The sequence below is a fragment of the Mauremys mutica genome, chromosome 5 (assembly GCF_020497125.1).
Source record: "Mauremys mutica isolate MM-2020 ecotype Southern chromosome 5, ASM2049712v1, whole genome shotgun sequence".
Classification (NCBI taxonomy): domain Eukaryota; kingdom Metazoa; phylum Chordata; order Testudines; family Geoemydidae; genus Mauremys; species Mauremys mutica.
The window spans coordinates 21,782,931-21,795,281 of record NC_059076.1 but is presented as its reverse complement, the minus strand read 5'-3'; the positions used below and the strand labels follow the sequence as shown (position 1 = coordinate 21,795,281).

General features: G+C 40.1%; 1 protein-coding gene across 3 annotated transcripts in view; it reads left to right on the top strand.

The window, feature by feature from the left end:
- Window positions 1-12,043, top strand: part of LIN54 (lin-54 DREAM MuvB core complex component) — a 66,836-nt gene extending 54,793 nt beyond the window's left edge. For all 3 annotated transcript variants that reach the window (XM_045019794.1, XM_045019792.1, XM_045019793.1), the window contains exons 7-14: window positions 659-732; window positions 939-1,136; window positions 2,512-2,603; window positions 3,961-4,032; window positions 6,574-6,676; window positions 6,960-7,097; window positions 7,293-7,495; window positions 8,752-12,043. In XM_045019794.1, coding sequence (XP_044875729.1) covers window positions 659-732; window positions 939-1,136; window positions 2,512-2,603; window positions 3,961-4,032; window positions 6,574-6,676; window positions 6,960-7,097; window positions 7,293-7,495; window positions 8,752-8,953 — 1,082 coding nt within the window. In that variant the 3' untranslated portion in view covers window positions 8,954-12,043. The remainder of the gene's footprint in view (window positions 1-658; window positions 733-938; window positions 1,137-2,511; window positions 2,604-3,960; window positions 4,033-6,573; window positions 6,677-6,959; window positions 7,098-7,292; window positions 7,496-8,751) is intronic.
- Window positions 12,044-12,351: the final 308 nt, after the last annotated feature.

The following is a 12,351-nucleotide window of genomic DNA, read 5'->3' as shown; positions in this document are numbered from 1 at the left end:
AATAGATTAGAGTGAAACTGTTAGTTTTTGCATTTCTTTCTTTCCACTTGGACAACGAGCATAAATAGTGAAGAGTTAATCCAGTTTTAAAAATCTTTTGTTCCTTACAGTAACACTGGTTTTAAAAAAAAGTTAGGTTTTTTTGATCTACCAGTATTCTCCCAGGGCCTGATCCTGAAAACACACACTTCTGTTTATGCGCTTGAGTAACCATCATTCGTTGGTGCTTCTCATGTGTGTCAGTGCTTGACTGGGGCCTAAGTGAGAGAGATCTAGAGAATCAGCTGGCAATTGCTTGCAGTACTATGTTTCCTGCAAATAACAGGGTTTAGCTCTGTTTTCAAAGAGCTACTGGAAAAAAAACTAATAAAATAATCACTTTATAAATTAAGTCCACTCTCAGTGCACAAGTTAAAATGTAAAAACAAATAGAACCACAGTAAATAAAATAAAATAAACAGGATGGAACCCAAATAAAATGTTACAAGCATAACCAAAATACATTTTAAAAAGGCAATAAACCCCACCATCTTACACACAAAAATAACTATTTATTCTATGTATGTGAAAGTGATAAATTGCTTCAGGATTAAATTCTAGAAACTCTTTATAAATGTGCACATATAGTGTGACATGGGATATTGTTTCTTTTAACCAGCTAAGCCAGTGGTGGTGAATGCAACTCCAGTGCGGATGTCTGTCCCAATAGTACCAGCTCAGACTGTCAAACAGGTGAGTTCAACATGAAATCCATATTGTAGTCTCACTTCAGCTGGCAAACAGATGTCAAAATTCTGACTCTGGAGGTAAAATAAGATGATTTACATTGTTCTACATGGATTCTTGTCTTCAGAATGACTTTTTTAAAAAATGTAGTTTTCTGCAGCAGATAAAAAATGATATGTTGACAATGTCATAAAGATTTCTTCTCTTTCCAGGTGGTGCCCAAACCAATCAACCCAACTTCACAGATAGTTACTACTAGCCAGCCACAACAGAGACTTATTATGCCAGCTACTCCACTGCCACAGATACAGCCAAACCTCACTAACCTCCCGCCGGGCACCGTGCTGGCGCCAGCACCTGGCACAGGAAATGTAGGCTATGCAGTTCTTCCAGCTCAATACGTCACTCAGGTATGGTGTTAGCACAGGGCAAAATGATGAAATGGTTTTGATCGCTTCCTTCAATTTAGGGCTTTGGCTTGTCCTTTGCCAAAATGTGGTCCAGAATCAGAATGAAAAGGAATGGGAATTAAATCCATGATTGAAGATTGAAAAGGTCCAGCAACATGTACAGGGATTTTTGTTGGCATGCTGCGTATAATTGGTAGAGACCTTACAGTTCTTCCTGCAGCGGCCTGCCTTATGTAGGTAAAAAAAGATCTGGAACAACACAGTACACGAATGGCAGGAGGGAAATGACACAGCAAGATCTTTGTCCTTGGTACAAAGAAGCAATGGAAGAAAGACAATAGGGCAGATTTTCTGAAGTGTCCAGCACTCTCAGTGGGGGCCAGATTTTTTAAAAAGAGCTCCTCCTATTTTTTGGCATCTGAATGAAGTGGCCAGATTTTCAGAAGTGCTCAGCACCCAAATAGCTCATATTGTTCTCAGAGGGAACTGCTGGCAGCCAAGCACTTGGGGAAATGTGGCCACTTCATCTAGATGCCTAAAAGGGAGCTGTTACAGGCGGAGCTCTCTTGAAAACCTGGCCCAGTGCAGAAAAATAAATGTACACTGAGAAAGCAATGAGTAAAAAAATACAAAGCCGAGCCACCTGCAGGGGATTCTGATGAGCGATGCATGAGGAATGCTCCTGTAGTATGTGCTTCCTAGGAGAAGGTCCTGGGTGCCTAGGTCTTGCTGCTCAGATTTCTTGCACCTAACTCATCATGGCATGAAACAAGAAGGTATGCAGGTAAACCACAGTCAAAGGGAGTGCAAATCAGCCATGGGTTCTTATTTTTGTTAAAGTAAATTCTGAATGGAGGTTGCTTCAGTGACTTGTGTGACTTTGCTCGGATTCATCCCTGGTAGCACAGGTGCAGTGATCAGGCACCAAGATCCACTCTGTAAAGAAAGAAAAGGGATCTGATTAAAGGGGTGAGAACCGTTTGTAACGCCAAGCTTTCACCTGGTGAGTGCAGGCACTCCTGTAGATAGTTGATATACAAGCTATTGGTAAAGCATTTTAGCATCCGTCTGACTAAAAGTTATTACATAATGTAAGTAGCTTAAAAATAATGCAATCCAAAGATTCTAAGATAAAATGGATAAAAACATAATGTAAAATAGACCAGGACATTTCTGCTGAATATAGAGTAACCCTTAGACTGCTTAGGTCTTGTGTGTTTGTGAAACCTTCAAACCATTCACAAACATGTTTTAGGAGAGTACCTGATGCATACAGCAGTTTCAGAAATGCTTACTAGAAACTGTGTACTACAAAGCCTGTTGTATAAAATTATAGAAGCTACAGAATATACATTTATACTTTGTGTTTTGTTAGCTACAGCAGTCATCATACGTATCTATAGCAAGCAACTCTGGTTTTACTGGGACATCTAATATCCAGACCCAAGCAAGGCTACCGTTCAATGGGTGAGTATTTTGAAAATACTTTTAAAAGCTTGCCACAACATCTCCCCAAAAGATGGTAAGGTGATGTATTTAATTAGGACAGACTATCCTTGTTTGAAGAGTTTTTCAGGAAAAATTAGCACGGTGGGGTGAGGAGGCTGCAATCTGTGCTGTGCTGTTCTTGTTCTGTGGCTAAATAAAGAACATCTGTTTCTCTGGCTGTCAGTCCAGTGCCTTTTACCATCACTAAACTCGGTCAAAGTCAAATCTTGTATTTTTTTTCCCAATCCCATAGTGGGAGTTTGAACAGAGAGCTGGCCCGTGTTTGTTTATTATATGTATTGGCAGTAGCACATAGGAGCCCTGGTCATGGACTTTCCCTTGAAGTTGATTGGAGCAGCTGGGTGCTTGCACTTGTGAAAACCCAGCCATTTATGTATGATTTGACATACCCAATCCTTTTTTTTTTTTTAATCTTGGCTTAGTTCCAAGGTAACACATTGAAAGTGGAAACTTTTCAAATTGATATGCCTCCCTCTCCTCCCACGCAGGCTTAGAAATTCTACCCTGTTCTGCTGAGCCTGCCTTTTTCTGGAAGTCTTACATTTAAAAGTGTTTGCTGTGATTTAAAAAATACAAACCAAACCAAAAAAAAATTGTCTGAGCTAATCCTGAACCCCTGCCTGACACCCCCCAATAAATGGCTTTGTTTTCAGCTTCTGGGAGTATGTAAGGATCAGAGGGTTACCACATATGGTCAGAATATAGCTGGCCAGATATAGTCACTGAAAAATCCTAGCTTTCAGTGGTTGTTAAGGCTGATCTCTGACACAGAATGCTCTTTATGTTAAACTAAATGGCTAGGTTCATATGCTGCTTGCCCCTTGCTCAGGTCTCTGTCTTTTTGCCTAGGACTGTCACTTTGTCATTTCATTATCATTTTTAATTCACACATAACTCGGATGAAGGGAGAGGCATAGTCTGAATTTATTTCTTCTTTATGGTACTGGATTTGGTTAGATTCACAACAGCATCACAAACCCCTGCTCCAGATGTAGATACAGTCCCCATGGAGAGTGATCTTCATTCAGGGTAATGGCTGCAGCACGCTCAATTGCACTTTCCTCTCATGTGGTCCCCTCCTAGCCTTGTCTCCTTTCTTTCTCTTCTTTAAGCATAGCGTGCAGCCAGGGTCATGGCAATCGCCTACCTCTTCCTTGATTTTTTTACCCACTAATTGTATTTTGTAATCAGTGTCGTAGACATTTTAAAGCTCACATTGTAGGAGAAAAATCTAATTTGGCTTATGGAATTTCAGTGGATCAACATTCTGAACTTAAAAAAGAGAGAAGCCAATAATGAAATGGTTCTTTTCCAGAATTATGCCATCCGAACCTGCAAACCGCCCCAGGAAGCCGTGCAATTGTACAAAATCGCTGTGTTTGAAATTGTAAGTGTATTTGGTTTTAAGTATTTTCTCTTTAACAAATATTTTAGTATATTGCCAAAATTAAATAGAAATATTAAAGTAACTCTAAAGGGTGATTTCTGTATATAAAAAAGATTCCAATGTAAGGCTCTTAATCCATCCACAAATCATCCTGCCATAAGTGCATATGATACTTAATGAGACGCACTTTAGGCTGTGTCTATCCTAGCAATTTTCTAAGTTTCTGAACCTTGTGGTTTCACTGGTGATAGTTTCATGGGAACACTGGGGTAGATTGCCCATTGGCATTTCAGCTGGATGACAGAGCTACTAGTGGTCACCTGAACCCTGTCTGCATGAAGGCTCCTCCTGTTGCTACCACCACTGGAGTTGCATCCATTTTTCCATCCGTGGGAGACTAAGTACAATAGTCTGGTAGACAAAGCCTTAAAATGTCATTTAGTGAAAAAAGAAACTTACCAATGGAACTGTGAGGCTCCTTACATCCTGTGAGATATCTCATAGACTTTAAAGTCAGAAGGGACCACTGTGATCATCTAGTCTGATTTCCTGTATGTTGCAGGCCACAGAACCTCACCCACCCACTCCTGTAATAGACTCCTAAACTCTGGCTGATTTACTGAAGTCCTCAAACCATGGTTCAAAGACTTCAAGTTGCAGAGAATTCACCATTTACACTAGCTTAAACCTGCAAGTGACCCATGCTTCATGCTGCAAAGAAAGGTGAAAACCCCCAGGGCCTCTGCCAATTGGACCTGGGGGAAAATTTCTTTCTGACCCCAAATATGGTGATCACTTAGACCCTGAGCACGTGGGCAAGGCCCACCAGCCAGACACCTGACGAAGAATTCCCTGTGGTATCTCAGAGCCCTCCTTGTCTAGTATCCCATCTCCTGCCATTCCACTCCAATGCCTGCATCAGTATCTGGTGTGATTATGTGAGGACGTTCAGTTGGGATGATGCCACACATAGTACAACGTCAGGAGAAGGTACTGAAATTATTTTGTGGCTCCCTAATGCTTGGATGACGAAGAAGGCATTCAGAGTGGTTGTGCTACTGTTAGAGAAGCTGATATAACAGCCATCTGAGTCCAAGTTAGGAAATCTGTCTGGCACCTGTCAATTTTAGGTTATTTTTAATGTAATGCATGTCATGTTCATAATGTGGGCGTGCACATACTTTTGAGCTTAGAAATTTTTCATCACACTAGAACAGAACTAATCATGTATGTTTAGTTTTCCTTCAGACATCTCACAGCCTGCGTGATTGTTATTTATAGAGAGCCAAGTGTGTGCCAGACATGAGGTTTCCTCCGGGATATCAGCTTTCTGATTCCCAAATGTTCTGTGAAATCTAAAGGGGAGAAAAGATGCTGATGCTGATATACTTTGCATTTACATAACACTATACAGAAATTAACTCAGGCCTTGTCCACCACGTGATTTGCTCCAGGTACAGCCACCTGTGCCCAGACACCGGTGCAGTGCGGTGTAATCCGCTAATGTAAACTGCCATTTGCTCCAGGGGAACTTTCCCCTGCTTGCACATGGGGTAGTCTTCACAATACACCTGTGAGGCAGGTTAGGCACCTAATTCCCACAGGCTTCAATTTATTTATCAGTGAATTTCAAATACACCTCTACCCCAATATAACGCGACCCGATATAACACGAATTCGGATATAACGCGGTAAAGCAGCGCTCCGGGGGGGGGAAGGGGGGAGACTGCGCGCTCCGGCGGATCAAAGCAAGTTCGATATAACGCGGTTTCACCTATAATGCAGTAAGATTTTTTGGCTCCCGAGGACAGCGTTGTATCAGGGTAAAGGTGTACCTTTGAAAATCTGACCCTTACTCTCTCTGGGTCTCAGATTCCCATTTTAAAGACCGGGGCAGGGGGGGCTATAGCACCTTCCCTACCTCACAGGGGTGCTGTAAAGTTTGTGAGGTGCTGAGACACTACGGTAATGGAGTTCACAGAAGTACCTAAGATATACAGCTTTCCAATCAGCTCCTCCCTTAAGCACCTTTGTGATTTCTTCTTCCCCCTGCAGTGCATAGGAAGAATCCGTGATATAATCCATACAGCCCTATTCCTTCAAATCCCTTCTTTAGACTCGCCTCTGCTGCAAAGCCTGCAATACCCTGGCAATTGCTCATGACTGGTCAGATGATGAGCTGTGCCTGCCCCTCTTCCTTCCTTTTCCTACTCCCTGACTCCATTCCTGCCATTCCTCACCCTACCCCAATAAAAAAATTAACAAGCACAAAACCAACAAAACTTGCCACTACCAAAGTGGTGCCGATCCTGGGCCACATTACTTGTAGATTATACCCCTGTCACTTACCTTACTTTGGAGTCTTATGCTGTATCCCTCCAGCCAGAAATTCTCTCATTCATGTCTATACAGTGGGGGTCCCAATCCCAACTGGGGATTTTAGGAGTTCCTATCATAGAAATGTTTACCGTGGCTACTGCCACAGCTAGTGTGATGCCTGCATACCATGTTTGTAAATCCCTTCTGGGTCTCCTGTTTCAGGTATTGTGATTGTTTTGCAAATGGTGAATTCTGCAATAACTGCAACTGTACCAATTGTTATAACAACCTGGACCATGAAAATGATAGGCAAAAAGCAATAAAGGTAAGGGGTGTTTTTGTTTCTCTCCTTTAAAGTTCGCAGAACAGAAAAGCCTGTCACAATGTATCTATTTCAACATTCTCAACCCTGCTATTGAAACTGGACAGTTTGCTTCTTGTTTTACATCTCTAGCTGGGATGAAAGTAGCCACCTTTTCCTGTTGGGTTGGGAGGAGAATGTGATTTACTTACTCCAGCACAATCTTGGGTTTGTCCTTACTGCACTGGTCCTCTACATCTTGCTCCCTGCATGAACTGTGACACACCTTTTGGATCTGCATTGATAGGCCTGCCTTGATAGAAACCCTGAAGCCTTCAAGCCCAAAATAGGGAAAGGAAAGGAAGGGGAATCAGACCGGCGGCACAGCAAAGGCTGCAACTGCAAACGATCAGGATGTCTCAAAAACTATTGTGAATGCTATGAGGTAAGATGGGTTTCTTGTCTTGAAGAAATACATTGGCTTTTTCTCCTTTCTAAATGTCACTCTTGCCCATTGCACTGTCCGTAATTAAAACTTGTAACTATGTATAATTTCTCCAGTGCATACTAAGTTTATGAGCCAGCAGTGGAGAATAAAATAATATTTTAGGCCAATCACCCTTTCTTTTGTTCTTTTTAGGCAAAAATCATGTGTTCCTCAATATGTAAATGCATTGGCTGTAAAAACTTTGAAGAAAGCCCAGAACGAAAGACTCTGATGCACTTAGCAGATGCAGCAGAAGTAAGAGTCCAGCAACAGACAGCTGCAAAGACAAAGTTATCGTCACAAATCTCAGACCTGTTAACGAGGCCAGCCCCAGCACTGACTAGTGGAGGGGGGAAGTAAGTTAACACGTTCCATCCTCTGGACTTGGCTTTAACACTGTTTTCATGATTCAGATATCTTGCTGCTCTGCTGGGGTGGATTTTAGCAAGCTAAGATTACTTCAGTCATTGACATTTGTATTCATGCTGTAGGTTTTGGTGGCTTTTATTTAATATTTGTATTACCATAGAACTCAAGAGCCTTCAATCAGACTTGGGGCCCTTTTGAGCTACGTGCTGTACAAATGCATATTACTCTCTGTCCCGAGTAATAGTGAAACCTTTCTGGAATATATAAGCCGCCTAAATTTGCAGTTGAGCTAATTTCATCCCCTGAATGCATCTAAGTGCTGTTGGTTGAAAAGATGTATAGTGTATGGCTGCTGCCTAAGCTATTAAAATACATCCCTGACAGAGAAGAGAATTTATATAACAAGTTTGTCAGTCAAGATATACTGGATCATTATGACATTGAAATGAGTGCAAGTAACATGAAATTTACAAAAAACAATTGCAAGATAGTGTATACATATATCTGTGGAATAGAAAAACTGTTTTGTGTTACATTGTAGCATTTGAGAAATACTAATGAAAAACCTGTACCAAAATGTATACAGAGAAGGAGACGGAGTTAAATTTACACGTGTACACTCAAATTTGCCACTCCTCTGTGTGTCTAACCATGTAACTTTAACATTCTCTTAATGCAGTTTTTAGCATCAATACAGGTGAAATCCTAATGTTAAATCAGTTAATTCACAGTTTTCCTACAGCAAAAAATTATATGGAAAATTATGCATTCTCTATCTGTCTTCATGGCATTCTGCAGTCTGTCTCAAAATGTACAGAGATGGAAGCAGCCACAAAACTGTCAGCGTTGCCTCTGAGGAGTGATCTTCCTGCTTAGCTGTAGGGCTTATTCAGTATTTTCAGTTTGGGGCAACCTCAGATGTACCCCAGAAACTGTGGAGCAGATTCATCCTGGTCAGATCAGCCCTGATTGAGAACTTTGAATCTGCTCTATCTCTGTTTGAAAGGGCATAGTCCTAAAGTTAATGAATTGGATTCATGGGCTGTAGTACAGGGAAAATGGAGAGGGAAGCAAAATTTTCCTTGTTTGACAACGTGTCCAAGTATATATTGGTATTGCTATAGGGACTGTCTAGAGGGCTTCCTTCAGCTTCTGACTTCTCAGTGCTTCAGAGAGAGTTTTCTAGCTAGTGCATGTGGTGTAGCTTACCGATGATAACGGGTAAGTTTTATTTCCATTTCAGATTGCCATTTACCTTTGTAACCAAGGAGGTGGCTGACGCGACTTGTGACTGCCTGCTTGCGCAGGCCGAGCAGGCCGAAAAGATGGGCAAGTCAAAAGCAGCAGCGGAGCGCATGATCCTGGAGGAATTTGGACGTTGTTTGATGAGAGTCATTAACTCCGCAGGAAAATCCAAAAGTGACCCCTGTGCCATGAACTGCTGACTCTTGCATAGGAGCCATGGTAAATTGGACTGAACATGACACTTAAGGCACAGGGACACTTTGGTTCACAGCAGAAGATTTAATACTATTTTATTGTTAATTTGGTGCTTGTTTTAAATTGACTTGCATTATGTTGAAACAAGAAAATCTTTTATAATTAGGAGTAGAGTCTTTTAAATTTTAGCTAAATTCTCTTCTACTTATGACGATGCCTAAAGGTGAATTTTTCTTCCTGTTGTACAGCTTTTAACTTTCTTGGGTTTGGTAAGAGTTAGATGTTTTCTTCCTCCCCCTTTCTCTAAGAAAATTGTCCAGAGAGTCTTTATAAATTATTATTATAATATATATTATTTACAGTGTATAGAGTTGCATCACTTTGTTCACATGGAAGAATCAGACACTGGAAGAAAATATTTTTGGCGGTAGACCACGAAAACAGTTTATCTGTGGAGGAATTAATTCTGAAAGGACATATATAGAAATGAGCATCTTCACAATACTGACAATACCAAATTAGATAAAAGAACATCACTGTACAACCCTGGAAGGCAACGGATCAATGTTAAAGACCCGATTCACCAAGGTCCTTAAGCACAAATAATGTTAAGCACATGGGCAGTTGACTTCTTGGGACAAATTACCCGTTTAGCATTGCATATGTTCTTAAAAACCTTGCTGAATCTGGGCCACAGGGCACAACTTTTGAAATGGAAAGTATTTAATTTTTTCTTTAAATGATGACAGAAATGTCATTACTGGCTTGCTGAATAGTCTAAAATGGAAGTTGAAGGACAGATGATTTGCCATACATTCAGAAAGCATTAAAAGCAATGCTGTAAAAGCAAGTTGTCCATCCAACTTTTCTCATTAGATAAACATCAAGCAGGGAGCTGCTGTTGTGCATCTAGGGCTCAATCCTGCAAGGTCCTGAGCATTCTCGCTTCTCATTGAAGCCAGAGAGCATTTGCAGCCCTTAGCACTTCATAGGATAGAGCCCTTAAACTGGCAGAAAATGAGATTATTGTTGTGTACATTTACACAGAAACTGAGATTACTGGGTGTGAGGGAACCAACCCTTGTGTTTTCCTGTTAGCACAGTTTTCATGTGAGATGGATTCCAAACTAGCTGCATCCAAGTTAATCAGAGAACTTGTGTGAAGATCAGACTCCCTGTAAAACTGTGGACCTTTTTGATATCACTTTTTTAATCTTTGGGAATCATTTGGCTTATTTTTTAAAAAGTGTTATTTAGGATTGCAGTTGAGCCATGACATGCAAGTACACTGATATGGATTCAAGGTCACCATCAAAAACAGATACACCTGACCTTTTGTTGTGTGGGGAACAGGGAAGGAATCAAATCAGGTCAAATACAGTTGTGCATGGAAGACACTTAAGGATGGGAACTTTTTCTAGTATTTACTACAAACAGTCCCAAATCACATTTTTGGTAGTGTAGCTATAAATTTAATGAAAGGAAATAACCATGTTTAAATTCACAGGCATTTATTTAGTTAGATATCTTAATCCTCTCTGTAATTATCAGAACAAGATTGATACTTTTATTTTCCAAAAGGGATTTTATATTCTTGCCATGTAATGGTGTGTGTATATTCTTTAACATATGTTTGTGTATATGTAGCAAATACACATACACACACCTGTGAAAAGGGAATCCACCATTCATTAAAAAGTATGGTTTTTTAATAATTAGGATCTGGATTTCTAAAATGTCAGTGCGATAACTTTAAATGTAGATAGTTCAGCCATTCATCTTACTTTTTAGTGACTCAATATAGTATGTCCAGTAAGATTTGTATAAATGTAAATTAGTGTAAGTGGATAAAGTAAGACCTTTTAATCAAGTTATTTTTCAAACAGATTGCAATATGCCTTCTTTTGTCTAGAACTAAATCCATGTTAATTTTGTATATATTCTGTGTCCTATTCTAAATTGCACCTTTTGTGATGTGTATTTATATACAGTGTGGAGAAAATGTTTGTGAAACTTTGGATTACAGTTGTAGATGATGTATGATGGCATTGCTTGTAAAGATTGTGAAGGTGCAATCAAATACTCTTAGTTCTACTTGTTTTGAACAAGCTTTCATTGAGCTTGTTTCCAAACACCCACCCCTGCCCACCCCCGCTTAGTATGTACTAAATCATTTTTGTACTTCCTTAGCCATTTGCAGCAAACTGCTGAACAAGATTTACAGTCAAGTTCATCCCGTTATTTTAAACAGATCTGGGGTGGGGTTAAAGGTTCATTTTCTAGTTCTATTTACACCTGAAAGTAGAAAGATTAAATTTATATTTACTAGACCAATTCAAAAAAATACACTTTTCTATATTGTAAAAAGTTGGCTAAATCACAAAGAAAAATAAACATTTATACTATTCTGTAAACACGATGTTTGAATTCTGTTCCTTGAGAGCTAGCAAGAACATTAACAGTTTTATTAAAGTACCTGATTTATTAATTAGGGGCCAGGTTGTCACCGAAGTTGCATTTACTAAGGCCCCAAATCAGCAAAGCACTTCCTTGTCATTAAATACCGTTGACTTCAATAGGACTGGAGCACATTCTCAAAGCATGTATGTGCTTATATGCTTTTTTGAATAGGGATTGACTTAAGTATGTGCTTAAGTACTTTGAAATGGGGCCAAAATATATCCATGCACAACCAGGTAATTGGGCCCAAAGGGGTATTTTTGTATTTAGTTACCTCTCCTGCATGAGCAAATCCAGGTTCTACCCCTGTGGAGAGTGAACAAATGTAGTCCTTGATCCAACAAACAGATCCATATGGATGGACCCTCGTGCCCTGTCAAGATCCTATTGAAGTTAGTGGGACTCCATAGAAGTACAAGAGTCTCTCCATGCAAATCTGATTGCAGGATCAAGGGTAAAATGTTCAGGGGCAACTTTGGCCACAGCCTTTGAAAAATTGGCCCTAGGCATTTTATTGGTTTAATTAAAAAAAACAAACAAAAAAACCCTTATTGAGGAGCAGGTAGGTTTCTAAGTATATCCTGTAAGGGTTACTTCAGTGCATAAAAATGGTGAGTTTTAAAGACAAAACTGCTTCCTTCTACAAAATAAAACTTTTATTTTTATTTAAGTTCCCCTGGCTATTTCCTCTTGAGCTATTTTTTTTGTATTTATTTATTTAGTGTGAAATCAGTGCTCATGGAAGTGAAGGATTAATCCTCCTGGCTAGAGCCAACGAGGTGCAGTGCTCCAAAGCTGCCGCCCCTTTCTTCTCTCCCCCACTCAGCCCTACTGGTGCATCTCAGTCATGGCCTGCAATAAGTAGTAGTAGTACATGTCTGCTATTCCATTTCTGAGCAGACAGTCAAACATACTAAATTGCGCAATGAATGCGTTCCGGGAC